Source organism: Gymnogyps californianus, unplaced genomic scaffold (assembly GCF_018139145.2).
Source record: "Gymnogyps californianus isolate 813 unplaced genomic scaffold, ASM1813914v2 HiC_scaffold_37, whole genome shotgun sequence".
NCBI lineage: Eukaryota > Metazoa > Chordata > Aves > Accipitriformes > Cathartidae > Gymnogyps > Gymnogyps californianus.
In genome coordinates, this window is record NW_026114257.1 from 576308 (window position 1) to 604030 (window position 27723).

The 27723-nt window shown below is 40.4% G+C and overlaps 1 protein-coding gene across 1 annotated transcript in view; it reads right to left on the bottom strand.

The window, feature by feature from the left end:
* Positions 1-27723, bottom strand: part of LOC127028623 (nuclear factor 1 B-type-like) — a 51991-nt gene that overhangs the window by 17676 nt on the left and 6592 nt on the right. Inside the window, exons 3-6 of the mRNA XM_050914344.1 lie at positions 14399-14530; positions 11204-11388; positions 5216-5354; positions 1682-1764 (exon numbers count right to left, since the gene is read on the bottom strand). Coding sequence (XP_050770301.1) covers positions 1682-1764; positions 5216-5354; positions 11204-11388; positions 14399-14530 — 539 coding nt within the window. The remainder of the gene's footprint in view (positions 1-1681; positions 1765-5215; positions 5355-11203; positions 11389-14398; positions 14531-27723) is intronic.

Genomic DNA, 27723 nt, shown 5'->3' on the forward strand with positions numbered 1-27723 from the left:
TGAACCATCTGGCCACATGTTTTATCATGGGAGTATATGACATGGTACTTGGAATACCAAGGGACTGGACTTGATGACCCTTGAGATCCCTCCCACTCATGGTCCTATGACGCTACTGAAATTCTCCAAATTTATTTCAGACTATATAAAAACAAAAATATGTAGAAGATGCATTAAATAAGCAGTGATTTTGTGATGGCAAGTATGTACTTTTTATGACTTATATGCTAAACTCAGCTAAGAGGAAAATTAAGTGTGCTGCCAGTACCTTCTAGGAATGTAAGATGGTGTCTGTAACTCTTTGAATGAACTTGGAAGAAGGGGAAGGGAGTTAAATTATAACAAATTTATAGAAAAATGTCTCTTCACATATAGTGATAGTACAAAATTTTATATTTATATATTTTTCCTGTGAATCCCCAAACTAACAGGATGTTAGAAGGTTGTCATTTTTCCAGAAAATATCTGCATTGTTTTTTTTAAAAAGTCTATAAATCCTGTGTACATTTTAAAATACAATGAACTCATACTGTACATCTGTCAAAAAGAACCATATTATAGTAATTATAACACATTTCATATTATAACAATCTTAGGTGAAAAAGCAACTTTACCAGAAAATTTACTGAAAAAAAAAAAATGGTTGGCAAACCCACTAATTGTTATTTGGTATTTTCATAACTGTGTACAGATTTTTCCAGTTAGGTTTCACTGGTTTAAAAAAAGGCAAAATGACAACTATGTTGAATAAACTACCATCTTTATGATTTTCTCTGAACTCTGCATCTGGTGACCTTTAATACAGACATACTGCTACCTTGCCTTTGTAGTGGGTAGAGATAGCTTAGCTATATCACAACAAACACAGAACAGATAGGTTTTACTAAGAATAAAACAGGTGTGTATACCAACTGTTGAGAGGAACCCAAGCCCAAGGAAAAAAACAGTACAATAAATATAATAACAGCCTTTTTCTTCCTGCCATATTCAATTTTTTTTCCTTGAAATATTTTACATGCTGTTGATTTCAAAATCCTCTGCTGTTAAGATCTAGGAGCAACATGCACACACATCATAAAATATGTTTAGATTTTAAAGGGCCTGAAATTATTTCTATTACATTGTTACTAACAATGTAGGATTTCCGTATTTGCATGCCTTTGCTATTGACTGTGTCTGATTTGTCAATAAACCACCATTAATCTCATCTATATATTTTCATCGTTTGGGTAAACATTTGCATTAAATTTACAGCATTAATGAGATGTGACATTTAAAATGCTACTTGAAGCATAAATGATGTAAGAAACTAGAACAGAAATGTGTCCTTATCATGTCTGAAATCAGCAAACTAATTTAAATCTATTAAACCAGGAATAATGATGTATTCCACTGAGAATTTGGTTTTATAATTCATCTTCTGGAACTAAAATGCAGAAATGTAGGCTTAAACATCTGGAAAATAGCTTGAGAATAATAATTTGGACTGCTTAATTTTGCTTTTTTTATTATGTTGATGTTTAAAGGGTTTGGTAATACTTTTATTAAATTTAGTCTTCAGATGACAAAATACTGGGATCCTTAGGATCCCATTCTAATCCAAGATAACAGTGGCAGCATATAGAAAGGTAATAATGCAAAAGCTTGTCTATATCATTACAGCTATGTGAAGCTTGCCCACCTGTTGCTGGTGTAGAAAGGATGGGTCTCTTAGGCTCAGTCCCACATATCGACTGGCTTGGGATGTGCCTGAAGCTGTGTAGGCTGATTAAGGAAGAACAAAACAGACTGATAAAAAAACGACTTATCATAACTATTACCCTATGCAGGTACAGTACAATCATGAGAGATCCAGAATTATGATTTATAATATATAGGATATACCTGTGTTTTTCTTTTATATAATGCAAAAGTAAATTTGGAGCAGATTCAGCCATTAGGAAAGCATGTGCAGTTCCTATAAATCTAAGTGGAAGCTGCAAGTATAAATCAGAAATTAGAATGATGATTGCTGTTAAATAATCGTTCCTCTGATTACTAAATTTTACTTTTTTAAAAAGTAATTAGATTAAGAACTGTCTTTGAAAGCATTGTGGGCCTGATTCTCATTTCCATTACAGCAGTATGTCTCGTATCCAATGAAATCAGTGATATTATGCTGATGTGAGAGAAGAAGAATGACCTATTAGTTTACACTAATTCTCACTGTTGTGAATGGCCATGACAAAATCATTAGGGAAAAATGAAAATCAGAATCAAAAGCTCAGCTTACTAATGTGGCATGAAATTAATCTTTACAATTCTTTAGAAGGGTGCAATCTGATTACTATTTACATGAGAAGGGAGGGGTTTTTTTTGTGGAACATAACATTATATATTCAGTTGCTTTATATATCAGGAAATAAAATTCACTTAGGGGCAATGTAATAAAATCACCCCCTTCACTGGTACAGAAGCTCAGGAAATGGAACCTTTCACCTTTCACCTTTCACCATTCATTTCTGACCTAGATCAGTAATCACTGAAAGTCATTACCCTCTCATAGCTTTTGGTGGTATTTATGAAATTAGGTAGGTGGTCTTAGTCCACTTCCAAATGTGGAGATGTCCATACTGTAAAAGGCATCATCACAGCCTGGCACCTTTGTTGGCAGACAAAGCAGAACTACTAAAACTGAATGAATATAAACACAGAAGCCAATGAGAAACTAGATGGGAGTATGTACAAAATTGTAAAAGCATATAGCAAATGTGAGTATATGAAATTATTCACATTTTGAGGTCTTTTAAATCTGACTTTTCACAGTAATTGGGTTTTACTGAAAAACTGCCATAAAATGGATCAGATATTAGAAGGAAATCATGCTTTAGGATTGCCAAATATTATCAAAGCCTGCTGTTCTTTCTCATTCAAAACAATTCTGACTTTGTACTTCAGAATGGAAAGCAGTATTAATAATTTGCCATTGTATTCTCATTAGACTGAATAGTTGTCACAACTTGTTGGCCAAACATTGGATTTTTTTACAATTAATCAGTTATTAGAAATAAATTTAAAATTATGCCTTAAAAAGCTATTCAAGCCTAATTCTCCCATTAGATTCACATATGAGCAGTCTATGAGGCATGTGGGAGTGGTCAGAGCTTTTCATATGTACATATATTTATATATAATATTATATATCAACAGGATATGGTCCCTGATTTTTTGTTATTTTCTTCATCAAAGGGATATATTCCTTTATTTTTTATTATTTTCTTTTTCCAGTTACCAATCCATTTTCAAAAGCCTCTATCATGTAGGTGTACAACTGCACAACTTTGAAAAGCACAAGTCTCTAGAACATGTAGCATTTGTATCCTATTGCACTTACACAATAGGCATGTTCAAATAAGTTTTGCATGTAGATTTTTTTATTTATGCACTGTAGTGACAGACAGCAAATCTTTAAGGGAGAGGTTGCTTCACACTTTTATATGCATGAAGAGGTCTTATTTCAAATAGCTACACTGAGATTTTCAAAGAATCATACAGCAATTAGGTGCCCAAGTTTCAATGAAATTCAATAGAAACTGGGTGCCAAACGTCATTAAGTGGTTTTGAAAACTTAGTCCATATTTTTCCTTTAAGTAGTAGGACAGTTATTAATGAACAAATAAGGTCTGTTTTCTTATAACAGGCCATACTATAGGCAGGTAACCTGAAAACATTCCAACACAGCCTATTCTAGGTAAAAGATTAGAGCAATAACTTCTAGTTTGTTGCTGAAAATACCTCTACTTGAAAGGTGCAAGAATTGCAGTGTAAACCAGCACAGAGGATACAGATCCACTGTAGCACTTAATCTCTTTAGCAGATCTGCTATTCTAAAAGAATGGCTAAAATATTTCCATAAACCTATCAATATAATTACTTGTTGATTTACAAGTAAACAATGGTGTTTGCTTAAACTGAATTCCAAAAGTTGCTATTATTTATTTATAATAAATACTTGTACGGTTTTTATCTTTTATGCTACCTGCTCAAATGTATTTGAATGTCTGCTTCATGTTCTAAAGCAAAGATTTGAGATCGTGTAAATACCTAAGAAGCATACAGATTATGGTCTTGATTAATGACAGTCCAAAGGTTAGGGACTGGACCCACAGTTCAAACAATGAATGTGACTAAAGCCAGCCATTTTAATGTAACTGATCCTAAAGAAATTAATATTTTTGATGCATGATAAGATTTTTGTTGTTGTTATTCAATTTGACTTAAATATAGTTTGAGCTCTAAATCCCCTTAGGAAAAAAAATGAATACTTTGCTATAGATTTTCTTCCAAATTCTATGATCAGAAGTATCTCCTAAAAGCCTTTGCCACTTGAATAAACACTATAGTGATATTGGACTTCTCCAGTCCAAAAAATTAATGGCAACAGAAATGCAGAAAGTAGATAAAATACATTTCTCTGCATCACTGGGCATGAAACGATTAATCAGAAAAGAAAAATCTACACCATGTATAGTAACACCAATGTTCTTCTTTCCAAGACTGCAATTCCTTTGAAGATAATACAATAATAACATGGTCCTGAGCATAGAGTAACAAAGAGCTTGAAATTTTAAAGGGGCTTAAGAAATAAAAAAAAGGCAGTTCATCTGCTACTCCTTGTTGTATCAATGATAAGGAATTAAAATTTTATTTTGCCACATCATTTATTTTTGCTTAAAATAACACAACCTATATCAGCACACAATTGTCATAACTTAGATTCAGTATGCATTGTAAAAAGCCTTGATTTCTGTAGAAAAGCTCATTGAGGGACAAATTATGCAATCTCTTTTTGGAAATCCCAGTGCTGGTCACTATATAAAACCTTGCTGTCTGAGTGTGCTTCTCAGCATCATAACAATGTCTACCTTAGATGAACAATCATGTTTTCTTTTTTCTTGTGTAGTAGTCAAGTGACAGGCTTTTCCCTTTCATTTTGGCTGTTGTGTTGCAAACATCAATTCATGTAACATGATACATTGGCTGAAATTTGAGGAGGAAAAGCTTTGCAATCAGATCACATTTGCTCTCCATGTAAGATGATGAGCATCTACTTGGTCAAATAGTAGGAAAAGGCACCTTTCTCTGGTCTCATTTTAAAATCATATTAAATATTTCATGGACATTTTTTGTTTCCTAGAGAAATACTCACTGGTTGCTGCAGGTGAAGATGCCTCACCTTCAGTGCATGTAGTGATGGGTTTAGCATCTGTCATGGTCAGGGTCACTGGTCGCACAGCACTATGATGGGGCAAGGGTGCCAAAACTGGAGTAAAACGGCCAGGCACTTTCCCTACTACTTGACCACTGCTGTTAGGCTACAAAACAAAACCAAAAAAATGCTTTGTGAAATATACAGTTTGTGTTTAAGGATCCTACTCACCTATCTTAGGGTTTTCCAGAATGCTGGAATATGTCATTCTAAAAAAATCTATGAAACTATACACGATATTTTCAGCAGGCATCAGATCCTTTCATTAGCAGATAGGCACTACATGTTCAAGTCACAGTATGTTTTAGAAAGTTTTATCCCTTTCTGAATGCAGCATCCATCAAATTGTTTCATAATAAAGTTGTTGTTCACCCAGTGGGATTCAGCTGACAAGGGAACACTGCAAAACCTGTATGTTCACATACTATTCTGGCTGGGAGCATAAGTAAGATCTGGGCACATCTCTTCAAAGAGATTACATGCTCTGGAAACCTAACTTATAATTCACATGTATGGGGGCAGGAGGAGGGTTTGGGGGATCAGAATAGGATGCACTATAAGGCATATATCAGAACAACTGACTAAAGGCCACCTACCAAAATGCCTCTTTCACAGAGGACTTTAATAATGGGAACTCTGTTCCTGTCAATAGTATAATGAGCCTAATAATTTCTTTTCATGGATAGATGCACAGGGTGTACAAGAGGCAGCCTGCATATTCTGTCTTCTGCAGATATACATAATTGAACTTGGCAATGTTCAAAGATAAATGTATATATTTGTCTAGTGTTTAAACATGACTTCAGCCTTACATCAACAGTACATAACTTGAAGTAAATATTAACATCTAGTAAATAAAGACTTATTTCAAAAGTGGCTGATAAAAATTTTGAAGCTGATTATGTTTTCTGTGAATCAGAACTATTTTAAAATACACAGAATGACAGAATCACAGAATGATTGAGGTTGGAAGGGACCTCTGGAAGTCATCTTGTCCTACCCCCCTGCTCAAGCAGGGTCACCTAGAGCCGGTTGCTTTTGAATAGCTCCAAGGAGGGAGACTCTACAGCCTCCCTGGGCAACCTGTTCCAGTGTTCATTCACCCTCACAGTGAAAAAGTGTTTCCTGATGTTCAGACAGAACCTCCTGTGTTTCAGTTTGTGCCCATTGCCTCTGGTCACTGGGCACCACTGAAAAGAGCCTGGCTCCATCTTCTTTGCAACCTCCCTTCAGGTATTTCTATACATTGATAAGATCCCCCCTGAGCCTTCTCTTCTCTAGGCTAAACAGTCCCAACTGTCTCCAGCCTTTCCTGAGGAGAGATGCTCCTGTCCCTTCATCTTAGTAGCCCTTCATTGAACTCTCTCCAGTATGTCCATGTCTCTCTTGTACTGGGGAGCCCAGAACTGGACACAATACCACAGGTGTGGCCTCACCAGTGCTGAGTAGAGGGGAAGGATCACCTCCCTCAACCTGCTGGTAACACTCCTCCTAAGGTAGCACAGGATGCTGTTGGCAGCCTTTGCAGGAAGGGCACATTGCTGGCTTATATTCAGATTGTTGTCCACCAGGACCCCCAGGTCTTTTACTACAAAGCTGCTTTCCAGCTGGGTGGCCCCCAGCATATATTGGTGCATGGGGTTGTTCCTCCCCAGGTGCAGGACTTTGCACTTCCCCTTATTGAACTTCATGAGGTTCCTGCCTGCCCATTTCTCCACACCTATACAATGCAAAGACTACTGGGAAACATTATCAGATGGATACTATCAAACTAGAGAGTATTCACAGAAGACAGACTGATAAGGACCTGATTCAAATGATTTATAAGGAAAGGTTAAGAGAGGTAAGCATGGCTCTAGGATAACAAAACAATAGTTGTGGACTGATATTATTACTACAAGTATGTGCAAAGTATAAACAGAGAAGACAGGAATAAATTATTTGGAAAGTACAGGAAGTATAAATGAGGGGCAATTGAATGCAATATAGAAAGAAGAAATTTAAAAGGAATATCAGGAAAAATTTCCTGTCAGTGTAATCTACTAGACTTTTGAAATGCCTGAAGGGAGAGAGTGGGAGCCTTGTTCTTTAGGACATGTAAAACTAAACTAGGAAAAATCCCTAGAAAAAATGAAGTGGACATATTTTGCAAATGGAGACCAATCCTGCATTTACAGGAAAGTTAAGCAATTAGCATTAATTTAATCTCTTAGGTCATATAACAGTAAAAAGGTACATTAATCAGTGCTATTGAAAAGCATTTAAAGGAGAATGCAATCATCAGGCACAGTCAACATGGGTTCACAAAGGGAAAGTCCTGTTTAACTAATTTGATATCCTTCTACGATAAGGTCACCCACCCAGTGGATGAAGGGAAGGCGGTGGATGTAGTTTTTCTGGATTTTAGTGAGGCTTTTGATACTGTCCCTCACAGCATCCTTCTGGACAAGTTGTCCAACTGTGGGATGAGCAGGTTCACAGTGCACTGGGTGAAGAAGTGGCTGAACAGCAGAGCTCAAAGGGTTGTAGTGAATGGGGCTACATCTGGCTGGCGACCGGTCACCAGCCATGTTCCTCAGGGCTCAATTCTAGGGCCAGTTCTGTTCAATATTTTTATCAATGATTTGGATGCAGGAGTTGAATGCAGCATTAGCAAGTTTGCTGATGATACCAAACTGGGAGGTGCTGTTGACTCTCTTGAGGGACAAGAGGCCTTGCAGAGGGATCCAGATAGATTGGAGCATTGGGCAATCATTAATGGCATGAAATTTAACAAGTTAAAGCGCCAGATTCTGCACCTGGGACGGAGTAACGCTGGGCACAAGATTAAATTGGGAGAGGAGTGGCTGGAGAGCAGCCCTGCAGAAAGGGATCTGGGGGTGCTGGTTGACAGTAGGCTCAACATGAGTCAGCAGTGTGCCCTGGCAGCCAAGAGGGCAAACCGCATCCTGGGGTGCATTAAACACAGCATAACCAGCCACTCAAAAGAGGTGATTATCCTGCTGTATTCAGCATTGGATCAGTACTGGGGCCAATACTATGTAATGTCTTCATTAACGACCTGGATGACAGGACAGAGTGCCCACTATTTCCCCCGGGGAAACCTATGGAAGCTCTGTGTCTTTAATTGTAGTTAAACCATTCTATTGACTAGCATGACTCACTATAATTAGTGCAGCACTAATGTAATTATTATTATGCTCAGAATTGTTGTGAAGAGTACAAGGCATCTCAGTTGCTTGTCATAACAATCTAAATTAGTGTATTACTGAAAGATGTTGGGGGGAAACAGTTCATTTTAGGTAAATGCTGTCAGGGTATCCATTCTTTCTATTTCTAAAGCTGAAATTAAAACTATTATCATAGTTCCCCTTTTGCAATCCAAATGAATATGTTTTGAGGTGGGAAAGTATAATTAAATTTGATGTGGTATTCCTACAGACGCAGTTCTGCATTTTATAATAATTAATTTTGTTTGAATAAAAAATCATGTTTTATTTAGAAAAGAAACAATGGCATGCTTTGAGCCAAACCAGTTTATCACAACAATTTCCTTCTGTCACTGAAACTTCACAGAAAAAAAAAAATTTTTTGCTATGTTACAGTTTTGTATTGACATCCTGTAATTGTTCTGTTTGGAGAGATTTTGACTAGGCATGTAGGTTCTCTAATGTAGCACATAGAGCAGAATTTTAAAGAATTAAATTTTAAATTAAATTAATAATAGTGATTAATGATGATAAATTGCAGAGAATTGCTGGTACATAAGCCTGAAATCCCACACTTGGTGTTATGTAACCCATTTCCTTTTCTCAGAAATTAAATCAAACATCAAGTGAAATGAAAAATATTACCCTGATCTAAAAGTTATGAAAGGTGACAAAAGTAGTAAATCAAAGCCAATTTGGCCTCTTATTCTCTAGGGTGCTACAACACAAGAATAGGAAATGTTTTTAGTTTGCTGCTACTCTGAAATCATTAGCTTTTTAAAGTTAACAGATTAATCTTTTATTTGCAGATAATGGACTTGGCTCTTGGGAAAGAGTTGAAAAAGCTTATCTTGCTCGGTAAATGGACTTCACAATATTAAAATGACAACAGCACATTTATCAACTGGCAGAAACTCAGATACTTCATTTAGATGTTGTGTTTTTACATTGGTGATCCAAAGCAAAATACTGAACAATCTAGAGAGTTTATCACCTAAATCTGCCCTTTTAACATATAAGAAATCAAAAGGCAAGAAATAAGCACTGAAAAATTAAAGAAATGCATAATACTAAGGGCCTGGTTTTAATTTGCATATTTTTCCCTTAATAGTGTCTAATTAAGGCATCAGTTTAAAATAAAGTTCCAGCACAACTCTAAGATTTTCCACACTGGATTAATGTTAAAGAGTTTTAATGGATAGCTTAATTAGACTTTGTTATTCGTGAAATTTTGCACAAATTAAAATCAGTTCCTGCATGCAGTGTTCCCAGTTGACTCAGCAAAAAAGCTATAAGAGACTGAAAGGCTTTTAATCCACGGACAGACAGTAATTTGTAGTCTAAAGCTGAGATAGATATTCCAATTTCACTGGTTGGTTTAATTTGCATCAATATTGTAAACCTATAAAAATCACATTACTAGTACTTCTCGCTCCAAAGTAAGCTGAGACTTTACAGACCAACACATTTTTAAAATACGTGCAAAGTTATGCAGCTGGATCAGAATGTTAGCCAATGCGGGCCAGTAAACACAATGACTTTTTGAACAGCCCAGAAGGGCCTTATCTGTTATTCAGCACTGAAACATTGATTCAGTCTGAAGTTCTATTGTTGTAATGCCTGAAATGCTCACTGAAGAGCCTGTCAGTTGTGCTAAATATGTTTATCGTGAAAATCCCTTTATGTTTATCAAAGCTGATAATATGATCTTTACAAAAAAGACTAATTCTTGGGAGCAGGGAAACCTGAGAAAGTTACACTGTTGTTTCAGTGCATATTCCCAAGTATCCCCCTAAAACATACTACAGTACAAGTTACAGGACTGCATTTCAAACAAGGCAGCAAACCTGGAAACCAGACCAAGCAGCAAAGGTTATATTACACTGATACTGGAAATATTTCAAGTATTGACAAGACCAAGGCTCAACTTCAGTTTGTCTTATAATGCAGATCATATTAATGCTATGTGCTGATTCTAAAAGCAGTCTTGCACATAGTCCTTTACAGATTACTTTTCTAATGAAAACCACAATAATCTCCCACATCAGAAACAAGTTTGAAGCAGTATAGCAGCCAGGAACACAACTGTTATTGCATTTTCTTTACAAAATAAAGAAAGAATCAAATCTGCAGGCTTGTGTCATATTCATTACTGAAATGCTTTTGTATCTGTGCAAAGAATTGTCAAGTATATGTGAAACATCACAAATATTATCTTGCCAGATTTTATCTTAATTGCTGGTCTATAAATATACCTGCATGTCCTTTAGTGTGTTTGTATGAGTACTTATTTTAGAATATTTCTTGCTCCTCCCTGCAGCAGGAGCTTCATCTGTGTTCTAGCATGTAAACCAAAGGTGAAAATTACAGTGACTTTTAGCATTAGGCTTACTGAAGTTTCCTATCACTCCTGTAGCCCTTTTGCATATAGAACTGCCACTGAAGATTTTTGTGTGCAAGAGGAGCGTGGGATTAGAATCTGTTCTGTTAGTGCTGCTAGATTCAATACAAGGTTTTTTTATTATGATTGACAGAGCAATGGTGAGAGAATATTACTAATCTGCTCCAGCAAACAACCCAATTTATTTATCCATGTCTAATTGTAAAACTTGCCGAATCACTTCTATTCCAACTTCCAGGTTGCTCTGATACCAGAACTAGTGAAATATCAGGTCTAAACACCGTAGAAGATATACATTCTTCAGAGGATTTCTTTTGGAGTGTTCACTTTTTTTTTTTACAGTACCTGGCTAGTCTGAGGGCTGGACAGATCATAAGAAGGTACATAATTCTTCAGAGTATCCTGAGGATTCAGGTGGGGAGAATATCTGATCGTTGGATGAGAGAAGTAGCTAGATGGGGCAGGAGGGAGAATAGCTTGTGCTGGAAATGGCAATGTTGAAGGTGGAGGTGGAGTTCTAGTTGAGATGACTAGAGGAAAATAAAATAAAATTAAAATTATTTTTCATCTTGTTTCTTGTACTATTCTTCATCTCTATATTACAGCAAGACAAAAAAAAGTCACTTATAAACCAGCACAATGTACTTTTGCTTCATGATATCTTTACACAAACATTTGTGTCCTTCCTCAGGGAATGGAAAGAGCTATTATTCCAAATTCATAAATGTTATTTTATTCATAAATATTATTTATAAACTAGATTTTTTGTTCTTATGGATTATGCTGTCATTTGATTTCATTTTTATTTAAATTTAATAGTGATACTTCAGCAGAAAACATATTCCAGTTATAAAGTTTCCTTCTCTGGAGCCCAAATTAATAAAATAAATATGTTGCTTAATATGTAAAACCTATGTTTTTGGCTACAGTAATCCAACAGAGACCAGTCACTGAATCCTAGGAAACAGTGATTCCTCACTGTACTGTACTCTACTTGCCTCATGCAGGGACAGGGCAATAATTATTAAGCAATAATACCATGAATAATTAGCTGACCATTATGAAAATTGTCAGGACCCCGAGTGCACTAATAGGCCTTAATGGCCCTGACCAGCCTCATCTGGGACCTCCACCCACACCCTCTGCCCATGGGCCCAGGAGCTCCATTTAAGCTCAGCCCTGGGCCTTCAGTCCTTGCTTGAGCTATATTGTAAGAGCATCAGTCTCCTGCTTAGTATGGTTAGGTCTGGCTATAGACCCTGTTGATCTGAAGTCTGACTTGACCTTGGACTTGCTTTATCACCACAAGCTTGCCTGATGATCTGGGTGCTTGGTTGAACTTGACTACTATCACTGGGCCTGCCTTGCTTGTCTCACTCAGGTACTGTGGGGCTGGGCTGAGCCCTGCCTGGCAATGCCCCTGCCCTGCTAGTTGTATTAATTGTGTTTGGCTCCCACTACCTTAGGGAGCAGCTGGCCCTTGCTGCTCCATGACAAAACTGCTAACAAACACTCAATTTCAGGACCTAGGAAACCATTCCATTCAATAAAAATATTTCTAGCAAACAAAAAGGATCTATTCTATATACCTTTTTCCTTTGCTTTCTCTTTCTTCCCACTTCCCACAAAACACATGCTTCTCCATCTACAGACTATATGTCTAAATAACCAACAATATTTTCACAATTAAAGGAATGTACAGAATGCCCTGCTACTGCTGAGTTGTCAAGAGAGAATTGGACAGTGTTACTTTGTTATACTATGTAGTAATGTATATGGCACCCTTATTACACATCTAGAGGGCACTTATTTTGTACCTTATTAAAAGGGAGAGACAGTACAATGGAAGTGGGGAGGAAAAAAAAGATTTTTGTTTCATTAGTGGGAAGGTACAAAATGAGAGCTAATGTGGCAAGGTTTTGGTAGCGGGGGGGCTGCAGGGGTGGCTTCTGTGAGAAGATACCAAAAGCTGCTCTCGTGTCAGACAGTGCCAGTTCCAGCCAGCTCCAAAATGGACCCACTGCTGGCCAAGGCTGAGCCAATCAGCGATGTTGGTAGCATCTGTGTGATAACATATTTAAGAAGGGGAAAAAACTGCTGCACAACAGCAGCTGGGAGAGAGGAGTGAGAATATGTGAGAGAAACAACTCTGCAGACACCAAGGTCAGTGAAGAAGGAGGGGGAGGAGGTGCTCCAGGCGCCGGAGCAGAGGTTCCCCTGCAGCCTGTGGTGAAGACCATGGTGGCGCAGGTTGGCCCCCTGCAGCCCATGGAGGTCCACAGTGGAGCAGATATCCACCTGCAGCCCGTGGAGGACCCCATGCCAGAGCAGGTGGATGTGCCCGAAGGAGGCTGTGACCCCATGGAGAGCCCAGGCTGGAGCAGGTTTTCTGGCAGGTCTTGTGACCCCGCGGGGGACCCACGCTGGAGCAATCTGTTCCTGAAGGACTGCACCCTGTGGAAAGGACACGTGGAAAGGACCCACGCTGGAGCAGTTCGTGAAGAACTGCAGCCCATGGGAAGGACCCACGTTGGAGAAGTTCGTGGAGGACTGTCTCCCGTGGGAGGGACCCCATGCTGGAGCAGGGGAAGAGAGTGAGGAGGAAGGAGTGGAAGAGACAACGTGTGATGAACTGACCGCAACCCCCATTCCCCCGTCCCCCTGTGCCGCTCAGGGGGAGAAGGTAGAGAAATTGGGAGTGAAGTTGAGCCCAGGAAGAAGGGAGGGGTGGGGGAAGGTGTTTTAAGATTTGTTTTTATTTCTCATTACCCTACTCTGACTTTTGATTGGTAATAAATTAATTTTCCCCAAGTCGAGTCTGTTTTGCCCGAGATGGTAATTGCTGAGTGATCTCCCTGTCCTTATCTCGACCCACGAGCCTTTCATCATATTTTTCTCCCCCTGTCCAGTTGAAGAGGGGGAGTGATAGAGCGGCTTGGTGGGCACCTGGCGTCCAGCCAAGGTCAACCCACCACACTTGACAAGCCATCACAATCCAAGTGCCGCCTTCACCCTTTAATCTCTGCATGCAAATCCCATACAAAATCAAAGAAAGTTTTACTATAGATGTCAGGAAGTAGTTGATGAAAAATATCAGAACGCCGTATCTCTAGACAGATTGTGCAAAAGAAGCCTTGGTATCTATTTCACTGTTTCATATAATCAACCTGGTTATGACTTCTATTGGGTATGAAACTGAGTGAAATCTTACCCATTAAGGTACATAATAGTAACAACAATTTTAAAAAAGAATACAAATGGAGGGAGGAAAGATTTGGGAGCTTTATTTTCTATGTCAATTTCTTCATGCAGTTGGCTTATTTTATTCACTGGCTTTAGTCCTTTCCAGTGACTTGAAACAGTCAAGCTATGTTTAATGAGGATTCCTGCAAGGAAACTACAAAATCTCCAACACACTTCATTCCCTTTGCACTCTCATCAGTAATATATATGGGATTGAGTCTCTAAGAAAAGCTGCAAAAAGCACATCAGAAGACCAAATAAATAGGGAAGCATTTCTTCCTCCTTCATAGCCCTCACCACTGTGTGCAACTCCTGGGATTCCTGGATGGTGATGCTGGGGAATAGTGCTCAGTCTTGGTGAAGAATCCTGGGAGGTTGTAGAACTAAGCAAAGTCTTTTCAGGTTTCTTCACTGTAGGAGAAGACATGTCTGCAGTGGAAATACAACGCAACATTCACATTGGCCTAGAAGCCCAGTGTTACACTTCAGTACGCATCATTTTGTAAACTGAAAATATCTATGTTTACAACTCTTTTTATAAATCATTTTGTAACCCAACTCCCCTGTGACCAATAAACTAATTTTAAACTTTCCAACATGTTAATGAATATTATTCCACTGCTCTTTGTCCTGCAAAAAACTGCACATACCTTTCATACCAGACAAGCCAAACAGTGAAGATATCTATGACTTCAGAAACTCCCTAGATGCAGTCTTACAGAACATTACAATGCTATCTGTTCCTTCAACAGCCACATATTTTTTATTGCACTTTTTAATGGAACACCTACACTCAGGTGTGTAGGGTAATTGCCATACACATTCCATTTTATGGTATTTATTATTCTGTTATTTCAAAACCCATCCCACGCCCTTCCCAAAAGCACAATTAAACAATGTAACTTTGCTAAAAATAAAAGATACATAAGTCTCACTAGTTCATATTTTCCATGTCTCAGGTGTGACCGATCAACAAACCCCTACAATGGAAGAAGGCTGTCGTGGTTTAACCCCAGCCAGCAACTAAGCACCACGCAGCTGCTTCCCCTCCCCCCTCCCAGTGGGATGGGGAGGAGGGAAAAAAAAAAGGTAACACTCGTGGGTTGAGATAGGAATGGTTTAATAACTAAAGTAAAATAAAATATACTACTACTACTACTACTACTAATATAATAATAATAATTGTAATGAAAAGGAATATAACAAAAAAAAGAGAAATAACACCCAAGAAAAGACAAGTGATGCACAATGCAATTGCTCACCACCCGCTGACCGATGCCCCAGCAGCAATCCGCACCTCCCGTCCAACTCCCCCGTCCGTTTATATACTGGGCATGACATTCTATGGTATGGAATACCCCTTTGGCTAGTTCGGGTCAGCTGCCCCGGCTATGCTCCCTCCCAGCTTCTTGCACACCTGCTTGCTGGCAGAGCATGGGAAACTGAAAAGGCCTTGGCTTAAGATAAGCGCTACTTAGCAACAACTAAAACATCAGCGTGTTATCAACATTATTCTCACACTAAATCCAAAACACAGCACTGTACCAGCTACTAGGAAGAAAATTAACTCTGTCCTAGCCGAAACCAGGACAAAGGCTCAGAGGAGATGGGCACAGGCCATATGCTCATGAAGCTCAGGGAAGAATGCAGGCAGTGACCACAGCTGCTGTAAAGAAAGCTGAACTTCTCTCAACACAAAGGGGACCTGAGGGTGGCCTTTGTTTTAGATAAATGGCTGTATCAGTGGAGTGGATCAACTGGTTGTGTAAATGGCCTTCCCCAAGTTAATAAAAAAGGAGTGAATGTCTTCCTGAGCTAGCCAGACCAGCATGGAGGAAGTGTATACGAGTCTCAGCCCAACAAAGAGCATAAAAACTGAGCAACCAATAAAATGAACTTTGAAGAGAGCAACGAGCTCGAGCTGGCTTCAACCCATGTATTCCTTCCCGGTGATTGGGGATGCCCAGCGTCGTGACGGTGAGCATACATAGACCGGTAATGGGAATCACATTTGTATTGTGATCCAACTGTATATTGCAATTGCTATAATTGTGTTGTGATTTCAGTATATTGCTGTATCACACTGCTAAATCAAAATCCCGCGTAACATCAAATATATTCAAATAAGTAAATTCTGCATTAAAACATTAAACCCTCCTTGTGTGGAATACCTAAAAGAAGCTGGTCAGAGAGTATTGGACTCTGACATCAAGTAAGGTCTTCCCACCTCTTCCAATTTCCATATCAACAATAAACATCTCTTTTGGGCTCACTGTGTGGAGATGATAACACAATAGCTTTGACAAATGAAAAATTTCTACTATATAAGATTATTGGTACTACATAAAGTAAACACTGTATTCCGTCTGAAATTTTAATTAATTAAAATGTATTTATACTTTGAACCAAATTAAGTTATTCGGTTTCTAGGTTAATTATAACATTTATTTATAGGGCACACATCAGCATCATATATGAGTTCAATTTCAAATCAATGAGACTAACATATTCATACATATTTGACTGGATTGTGGCTATGTTGTATCTGACTTTCCTACATGGATTATGCTACTCTTATCCTTAGTGTGAGATTGTCACTTTTAATATTAGCACACTACATTGTACTATTCTTGGAGACATTAAATCTTAGAAGTTGAAGATAGGCTTGCCCTGTAAAATGTGAGTGCCCTAATGATTGATAGTAAATTCAGCCAGTGCTTTCTGAACTGACTGGAGTTTAAGTGTTAATATTGACCTAGAATGCCTTACCTAACTCAGGACCTCTCTACCTGAGAGACTGCTTTGTCTCTGCCACTCTTCCACAGTTGAGGCCTGTGAAGGCCCTGGCACCTAGGTGCTCTAGAATAATGGTCACAATTCCCCTTTATCCCTTCCATTTTCTGCTCAAATGACAGCCCCAGCTTCTTCATGTAAGACCCTAGTTTCATCTAAGAACAAGGATCTTTTCACTATTTCACAACAGAGGTATGTTTTTATAAAACATAGGACAAAATTCATCAATTATCACCTTTGTACTGTGGTTCTAATGTGTGCGCATACACTATCACTGAAAAAACATTCCAATGTTATTTTCTCGGGGGGGGAAAAGGAAAAGACAAGTGTGCCTGAATAGCTTGTAGTTACAGCCTTTCACTAGTATACTGTGTTCAGCAATATTTGTCACATACCTTACCAGTAATCAAACATCCTGATAAAATTCTTTCTGGGACACAATTTCATTATACCACATGTAGATTATTGCAAGAGAGAGAATATAAAAAGAGTTAAATTTTATTACTAATTAAAAATACTGCAGGTAAATTTTCCTAAGGAAAAAATAAACTACAGATTGGAGGTAAAAACTCTTTCACTTATGAAAAACCACATTCAGCAAAAGAACTCTTGAAAGAATGAATTGCCTAGCTCCTGCTTAGAAGTTTTGCATATGTCTGCACCTCTGATTTCTGAAATGAAACAGAGATGTAATTTATTTGCTGACTGTTACTTCATTAAAAAATGCAAAAGTTGTTGGATTTTTTTAAACAAAATTATTTTAGCTGCTTTAAAGAAGAATGCTATATGAACTGCAATGTAATGAGGATTCCTATTAAATTTGAAAATAATTTACTGAAAAGGAGATTTGTGGCTATTATAACCCTACTATTTTGCTTTAAAGCTATGCCATTTTTCCTGCTTTCACTTTAGAGCAACGAGAATTCTAGTCAGTATATACAGGACAGCATAAATTACAAAGCAAATGCATCAAACTGTTCTGCCACAGAAGACTGTTTCTTCACCAAGGTGAATACAAAATCCTGCACTGCCAGAAAATACCCATTACCTACCAAAACAAACTTTAATGTATACTGCACAGCACAGTGAAGTACCTTCAGAAAGATGTCATATATAGAATACACAACTGTAAAGAATGAAAGGCTGAAATACGTGTAGCAGCTTCTTTGTTAAAACAATGTACTTTGCATCATAATGGCACATTCATGTTCTATTCACAGAAAAAAAACTAGATAAAACCATTTTCAACATGCTGTTCATACAATTCTAGTGAAAGTGTGGAAGCTACGAAGTCCATAACATTACTAACAAGGCATCAGAGACATCCCTTCATACTACAGTTTCAAACAAACTGGTCATTTCTAGGAGGCAATACCTGAGTTAATTTCTGATGCCAGAGTATATTCTATATCTACAAACATTACATTCAGCTGAGCCTGAATCTCCACTGCCTCACACCTTGTGGGGTAGCTTACTAAGATTTTTACTTCATGTCAGATAGGTGTAAGATGATGATGAATCATGTCCACTGTGCTCAGCAGAATTAGTCTCATGCATGAGAAGGCAGCTTGGCACTGAGGTTGGCTGAGAACCAAGAATTCTAGAAACCAAAAAATGTTAATTGACATGATGTCATATGGCATGGAATACCCCTTTGGTCAGTTGGGGTCAGCTGTCCCAGCTGTGTCCCCTCCCAACTTCTTGTGCATCCCCAGCCTACTCGCTGGTGGGGTGGGGTGAGAAGCAGAAAAGGCCTTGACGCTGTGTAAACACTGCTCAGCAATAAGGAAAACATCCCTGTATTATCAACACCGTTTTCAGCACAAATCCAAAACATAGCCCCATGCTAGCTACTATGAAGAAAATTAACTCTATCCCAGCCAAAACCAGCACAATATCCTTCACAGAAGGACCTTTTGACATTGTGACATTTTATTTTTTTGAAAGATGGACATGTCTGAACAACTTGATGTCTAAAATGCTTAATGCCTGGGATAGAGAAGCCCACACTTGTATTCCTGTTCAACATCAGGCAGAGATCAGGCTTTGAGTCTAGCTCTTCCATATTTCATGTCAATGTGCTGACCACTGGTTTATTAGCTAATCTAGAGTCTCTTTCTTCCTCACCGTAAATTTCATCTGAGACCAAAGAAAAGCCCACCTAATATTTTTTTGCTGATGAATTTATTTCTATGAAAAATTAAATTTTGAAAAATCAATGTTTTCTAGGGCTGAAAATCATCAAAACACTCCTGATCAGTTTACTTGGTACCTTTCTGAGACAGGTATAGAAATCCTAGGTGTTATAATGCATGTACATGAGAGAGAGAGAGAGAGGAGAGAGAGAGAGAGTGCTCTTAGGTGAAAATATAAACATACTGGGTGACAGTTTGAAGAGAGAGACTCCCTTCAAGTTTAAAAAGATTATCTTAATTTTATTTTTGCTTTTACATCAACTTCAGAACAAAAATTTTTACATGTAAATTTTATACTGGAGCAAAATATTTCAACATATAAACATTCAGTAATCTCCCATTTTCAAATCAACCTATTCAGCTCCAAGAATATTTTCACAGGCACACCTCTGATACTGGGTAATCCAGTCTATCAAACTGTGACGCTGGTTTCCCTTCCAGCACCCATGCCCAAAGACAATCAAAAAGCATGCTATGCTTTTTTGCCTTTTCCAGCAGGCAAACCATTTTATTGCATTATGTTTGGTGATGAGTGGTGAAAGAGATAAGAAAAGAAAACTGAAGAGTTTCCTGCAATGCTATTTTCAGTACTACAGCTGGAGAGAAAACACTTAGGCAATATTGCGCTTTAGGAAAGTTATGACAAAATGGGAATCAATTTCTTAAAGCATCAACTGAATTACTTTATTTGTCATTCTCTATTAAACCTTTCCATGCAATTTCATTATTTTATTTCCGGTGTTCAAAATGTATTGTGATACCTAAGAGAGGAAAGTGATGCAAGACCTTTCAGCTGACTGTAAGATCATGAGAGCCAGAAATCCTTTAGACTGGGCAAGCAGATCAACCTTCTAATCCTCACCTACAAGCAAACTTTCCAGAGTACTGAATTCTATTGTCAGTCTGTTGCTCTTTACAGTCCTCAAATTTTAACAGATTTATTAACCTCAACAGCATTTCCTTTCATAAACATAGAAGGGTTCTATCTATATGTCCTTATATGTCCCAGAATATAAAATAACAAAAACATTCCTCAATACAGAGAAGTTGTAGGATGCTTTTTATTGCTGTGGATGATCAACTGCATAAAGATCATAGAATCATAGGATCAAAGAATGGTTTGGGTTGGAAGGGACCTTTAAAGATCATATAGTTCCAACCCCTCTGCCATGGGCAGGGACATCTTTCACTAGGTCAGGTTCCTCAAAGCCCCGTCCAACCTGACCTTGAACACTTCCAGAGATGGGGCATCCACAACTTCTCTGGGCAACCAATTCCAGTGTCTCACCACCCTCATCATTGTGTCCAATCAAGGAAATGCCAAGGAATATTGCCAAGGATGGAGACTCTACAACCTCTCTGGGCAACCTGTTCCAGTGCTCGGTCACCCTCACAGTAAAATGTTTTTTTCTTATGTTTAAGTGGAATTGCCTGTATTTCAATTTGTGCCCATTGCCTCTGGTCCTGTCACTGGACACCACTGAGGAGAGTCTGGCTCCATCCTCTTTGCCCCCTCCCATCAGGATTTATACACATTGATAAGATTCCCCCTGAGCTTTCTCTTCTCTAGGCTAAACAGTTCCAGCTCTCAACCTCTCCTTGTATGACAGATGCTACAGTCCCTTAACCATCCCTGTGTCCCTGCACTGGAGTCATTCCGGTATGTCCATGTCTCTCCTGTATGAGGGAGCCCAGAATTGGACACAGTACTCCAGATGCAGCCTCACCAGTGCTGAGTAGAGGGGAAGTATAACCTCCGTCGAACTGCTGACAACGCTCTTTGCAACGTAGCCCAGGATGCTATTGGCGGCCTTTGTGGCAAGGGCACATTGCTGACTCGTGTTCAGATTGTTGTCCACCAGGACCCCCAGGTCTTTTACAATAAAGCTGCTTTGCAGCTGGGTGGCCCCCAGCATATACTGGTGCATGAGGTTATTCTTCCCCAGGTGCTGGACTTGCCATTTCCCTTTGTTGAACTGCATGAGGTTTCTGTCAGCCCATTTGTCCACCCTGTTGAGGTTTCTTTGAATAGCAGCAAACTGACCTGGTGTATCAAACACTCCTTCCAATTTGGGGTCATCAGCAAACTTGCTGAGGGTTTGCTCTGCCCCTTCATCCAGGTCATCAACAGAGAGGGTTAAACAGCATTGGCCCCAGTATCGACCCCTGGGGTACACCACTAGTGACTGGCCTCCAGCTGGACATGGTGCCACTGATCACAACCCTCCGAGCCTGGCAGTTCAGTCAGTTTTCAATCTACCTCACAGTCTATTTATCTAGTCCATACATCATTAGTTTTTCTAGGAGGATGTCAAAAAGCCTAACTAAAGTTGGGAGATAAGCAACATGCACTACTCTCCCCTCATCCATCAAGCTTGTCATTTCAACATAGAAGGCTATGAGGTTGGTCAGGCATGATTTTCCCTTTGTAAATCTGTATTGGGCATACGTGGCAAGGTTTTGGTAGCCGGGGGCTGCAGTGGTGGCCTCTATGGGAAGAAGTAAAAGAGATATGGGGCTGCCCTGTGCCAGACACAGCTGGTTCCAGCCAGCTCGGTATCAGACCCACCGCAGGACAAAGCTGAGCCAATCAGAGAAGTTTGTGGTGCCTCTGTGAAAACATATTTAAGAAAGGGCAGTAAGCACTAGACAAGCAGAGGAGGAGGGGAAAAAAGATTGAGAAACAACAGAGGGAACACCAAGGTCAGAGAAGGAGGAGGAGGAGGTGCTCCATGGCAGAGCAGATGTTCCCTGCAGCCCGTGGAGGACCCATGCTGGAGTAGAGTAAAAGTGTGAGAGGAAAGGAGTGGCAGAGAGACACTTTTATGTACTGACTGTAAACACTCTATAAATAATGAGGTATTGAATATCAGTCCTTCTGGTAACTCAAAATATTCTGCATCTCACAGGTCAGGCACTCATAGAAAATAATAGCCTGATATCCTAAAGATCTGACCAGTGAAAAGTATACTAATAAAACTTCTGTTCAGTAACATCTGAATAGACCGAGTACATATAATAGCTACCAAATCAAATCTTGATTCCAATTTCATATACAGGACATGGAAATTTTATCATTGACTTTAGTTAAAGGATGTTTAGGGCCATTGTGAAGGTAGAAGGATGCTATCATATCATAGAATCATAGAATACCCTGAGTTGGAAGGGACCCACGAGGATCATCGAGTTCAACTCCTGACTCCACACAGAGCAACCTAAAAGTTAAACCATATATCTAAGAGCATTGTCCAAACACTTCTTGAACACTGACAGGCTTGGGGCCATGACCACTTCCCTGGGGAGCTTGTTCCAGTGCTTGACCACCCTCTCAGTGAAGAACTTTTTCCTAATATGCAATCTGAACTTCTCCTGATGCAGCTTTAAGCAATTCCCTCGCATCCTGTCACCGGGCACCAGAGAGAAGAGATCAGCACCTCCCTCTCCGCTCCCCCTCATGAGGAAGTTGTAGACAGCAATGAGGTCACCTCTCAGTCTCCTCTTCTCTAAACTGAACAAACCTAGTATCCTCAGCCGCTCTTCATAAGTCATGCCCTCTAGGCCTTTCACCATCTTTGGTGCCCTCCTTTGGACACATTCTAATATTTTTGTATCCTTCTCATATTGTGGAGCCCAAAACTGCACACAGTACTCGAGGTGAGGCTGCACCAATGCCGAGTATAGTGGGACAATCACTTCTTTCGACCGGTTAGCTATACTGTGCTTAATGCACCCCAGGATATGGTTGGCCCTTTTGGCCGCCAGGGCACATTGTTGACTCGTATTGAGCTTACCATCAACCAAAACCCCCAGATCCCTTTCTGCAGGGATGCACTCCAGCCTCTTGTCTCCCAATCTATATGTACATCCAGGATTACACCATCCCAGGTGCAGAATACGGCATTTGTCCTTGTTACATTTCATACGGTTGGTGATTGCCCAGTGCTCTAATCTATCAAGGTCTCTCTATAAGGTCTCTCTATCCTCGAGGGGATCAATGGCTCCTCCTAATTTAGTATTGTCGGCAAACTTACTTAGTGTGCACTCAACTCCTGCATCCAGATCATTGATAAAAACATTGAAGAGAACTGGCCCTAAAATTGAGCCCTGGGGAATACCACTAGTGACTGGCCACCAGCCAGATGCTACTCCATTTACTACAACTCTTTGAGCCTGACCCTTCAGCCAATTGTTCACCCATCGTATTGTGTACGTGTCTAGCTGTATGCTGGACTTTTTGTCCAGAAGGCTACTGTGAGAGACAGTATCAAAAGCTTTGCTAAAATAAAAAAACCAAACACATCCACTGCCTCTCCTTTGTCCACTAGGCGGGTAACCTTGTCCTAAAAGGATATTAAGTTAGTAAAAGGCATGACTTTCCCTTCATGAACCCATGTTAGCTTTGACCAGTGACTGCATTGTCTTTCAAGTGTTTTTCAGTAACTCCCAGAATAATCTTCTCTTTTACCAGGCACTGAAGTGAGACTGACAGGCCTGTAATTACCAGGGTCTTCTTTCTTGCCCTTCTTGAAAATGGGAATAACATTTGCTAGCTTCCAGTTGACTGGGACCTCTCCAGATTCCCAAGGCCATTGATAAATAACTGAGAGAGGTCTCGCAATAACGTCGGCCAACTCTTTTAGTACCCTGGGATGAATCCCATCGGGCCCGATAGACTTATGTGCAGTCAGTTGCAGCAGAAAATCCTGTACAAGTTCAAAGTCAACTGGGAGCTTATCACTCCCTCAGTTGCGGTCCTCCAACCCAGGGCTCCAGGAGTCCCAGGGCCCATCATTGGTGTTAAAGACAGAGGCGAAGAAGGCATTAAATGTCTCTGCTTTATCTTCATCCCTATTTGTGAGGTGACCAACCTCATCAAGTAAAGGATCAATGTTTTCTTCAGTCCTCCTTTTGCTGTTAACATACTTAAAAAAGCCTTTTTTTGTTATCCACCACAGTACTGGCCAGCTTCAACTCCAATTGAGCTTTGGTCGTACAAATTTTCTCCCTACAGTGGCGAACAGCATCTCTGTAGTTCTCCTGTGTAGCCTGACCTTGCTTCCAAAGTCCATACACTTTCCGCCTAAGTTCCAATAGGAGTTCCCTGTTCAGCCAAGCTGGCCTTCTGCCCCGCTCGCTTGACTTCTGACGCATTGGAATTGTCTGCTCCTGCGCTCTTAAAAGATGGCTCTTAAAAAGTGACCAGCATTTATGGACCCCAATACCCTTGAAATCAGATTCCCGGGGACCTTACAAACTAGCAGCCTAAAGTCTGCTCTCTCAAAATCCAGGGTAGTAGCTCTGCCGACAGTTTTTCTCATATCACCAAAGATTTTAAACTCAACCATGCACAGGCAGTGGAAGCAGGGACACGCATCCTGGGAAGAATATAGGGATACTGCCCAGATGTGTATGGATGGGATCAGGAAAGCTAAGGCACAGTTGGAGCTCAATTTGGAAAGGGATGCGAAGAATAATAAGAGCAGCTTCTACAGGCACATTGGCCAGAAAAGGAAGACTAAAGAAAATGTACCCCCTCTGGTAAATAAGACAGGAGAGCTGGTGACAACCGACATGGAGAAGGCTGAGGTACTCAACAATTTTTTGCCTCAGTTTTCAATGGTAATCTCTCTTCCCACATCTCTCAAGCCCCTGAACCTCAGCGCAGGAACTGGGGGAACTGTAGGAGAAGATCAGGTTCAAGGTCACCTGAGGAACCTGAACATGCACAAGTCCATGGGACCCGACGAGATGCATCCCAGGGTCCTGAGGGATCTGGCAGATGTAGTTGCCAAGCCACTCTCCATCATATTTGAAAAGTCATGGCAGTCAGGTGGAGTCCCCAATGACTGGAAAATGGGAAACATCATGCCCATTTTTAAAAAGGGTAAAAAGGAAGACCCTGGGAACTACCAACCAGTCAGCCTCACCTCCCTGACCAGTAAGATCATGGAACAGATCCTCCTGGAAGACATGTCGAAACATATGGAAGACAGGGAGGTGATTAGAGACAGCCAGCATGGCTTCACCAAGGGCAAATCGTGCCTGACTAATCTGATGGCCTTCTACGATGGAGTAACTGCATCGTAGTGGACAAGGGAAGAGCTACAGATGTCATCTACCTGGACTTCTGTAAGGCCTTTGATATGGTCCCCCACAACATTCTTGCCACTAAAATGGAGAGATAGGGGTTTGACAGATGTTAGATGGATAAGGAACTGGCTGGATGGCCGTGTCCAGAGAGTTACAGTTAATGGCTCAATGTCCAAGTGGAAACCAGTAAGGAGTGGTGTCCCTCAAGGGTCCATACTGGGACCAATACTATTTAATATCTTCATCAACGACATAGACAGTGGGATTGAGTGCACCCTCAGCAAGTCTGCAGATGACACCAAGCTGAGTGGTGCAGCTGATTCGCTGGAGGGAAGGGATGCCATCCAGAGGGACCTCGACAGGCTTGAGGAGTGGGCCCTTGGGAACCTCCTCAGGTTCAACAAGGCCAAGTGCAAGGTCCTGCATCTGCATCGGGGCAATCCATACAGGATGGGGGATGAATGGATTGAGAGCAGCCCTGAGGAGGAGGACTTGGGGATACTGGTGGATGAAAAATTGGACATGAGTCGGCCATGTGTGCTTGCAGCCCAGAAAGCCAATCGTATCCTGGGCTGCATCAAAAGAAGGGTGGCCAGCAGGTCGAGGGAGGTGATTCTCCCCTACTACTCCACTCTCGTGAGACCCCACCTGGAGTACTGCATCCAGCTCTGGGGTCCCCGGTACAAGACAGACATGGACCTGTTAGAGCAGGTCCAGAGGAGGTGCCACAAAAATGATGAGAGGGCTGGAACACCTTTCCTATGAAGAAAGGCTGAGAGAGTTGGGGTTGTTTGGCCTGGGGAAGAGAAGGCTCCGGGGAGACCTTATTGCAGCCTTTCAATACTTACAAGAAAGACAGAGAGAGACTGTTTACCAGGGCCTGTAGTGACATGACAAGGGGCAACAGTTTAAACTGAAAGAGGGTAGATTTAGATTGGACATGAGGAAATGTTTTATGATGAGGGTGGTGAGACACTGGAACAGGTTGCCCAGAGAAGTTGTAGATGCCCCATCTCTGGAAGTGTTTGAGGTCAGGTTGGACAGAGCTTTGAGCAACCTGATCTAGTGAAAGATGTCCCTGCCCGTGGCAGCGGGGGTTGGACTAAATGATCCATTCTATGATTCTATGATCACTGTGGCCAAGACAGCCACCAATCATCACTTCACCCACGAGACCATCTCTTTTTACAAACAACAGATCTAGGAGGGCACCTTTCCTAGTCGGCTCCCTTAGTACCTGTATCAAAATGTTATCATCTTCAACATGCTTCAGGAATTTCCTGGACCTGTTTGTGTCTGCTGTGTGATAGTCCCAGTTAACATCTGGGAAGTTGAAGTCGCCCATAAGGACAAGGGTAATTGGTCTATAGATTTCCCTTAATTCCTTATGGAATAATATGTCGGTGTCATCATCCTGGCTGGGTGATCTATAGTAGACTCCCACAACAACATCCGCCTTATTAGTTTTTCCCCCAGTCCTTACCCAGAGACTCTTAACCATGTTGTCCCCAACTGCAAGCACTGTGCAGTCCAACCCCTCCTTTACATACAGCGCTACCCGTCCACCTCACCTGCCCTGCCTATCTCTCCTGAAGAGCCTATAACCATCCATCACAGCGCTCCAGTCACAGGACTCTTCCCACTAATTCTCAATTATGCCAATGATGTCGTAGCTCTGGGACTGAGCCAAAGCTTCTAGTTCCTCTTGTTTATTCCTCATACTGCGTGCATTAGTGTACAAACATTTCAAATGCACTCCAGTGTACTCAGTACATCATGGAGCAGAGTGAAATCCCTCACTAGCACACTGTCCCTCAAACATTGTCATGCCATCCCATAGCTTATCACTAGTAAGCCTGATTTTATCCTTTCCCCTCTCTTTGAACCTAGTTTAAAGCTCTTTCAAATTTAAAGATGATGTCAGGCATCTAAAACTGACATGACAACATGCCAGGAAGTGACACATGCCGCTTCCTAGTGAGTGCAGGTCTCAAGAGATCTTGGTAATCACTACCTTACCATGTTTCCTCTGTGGTATGATAGCCTCAGAGCCAGACTGGAGCCAAACATAGATGCTCAAGTACAAAAGGTTTATGCTTCCCAACTATAATGGTCTCCAAAACAGTGGTATTCCTGTTCCTTCATAGGAAGGGTCAAACATCTTAAAGGACAGACAAAATAAAATGCCTCAAAGCCTCACTCAAAGATAACCTCACTGCCAAGTGTTCAAGGGTCAGAGATATAAACGCCCACTACACCTAGCAATGCCGTAGAATATGATATACAGAGAAGAATGTTGAACTAGCTCCTACAAGCAGAAAGATGTTGAAATACATTAATTCAAGCCTCTCTTTCATTCTCTCTCTCTCATTTTTCAGAGTTCTCTGGTGTGTGAAACATAAAGAGGGCCAAAGGTAGTTTCAGTCCAAAAATCTACCTACCTAAGGGCAAAGGTTTCTTTGTAAAACTACTTAATCAATCTGAACGATAAAATTGTTTGCTACTATTAAAATAAAGAAGGCCGGTAAAAAGCAAACAAGCCAA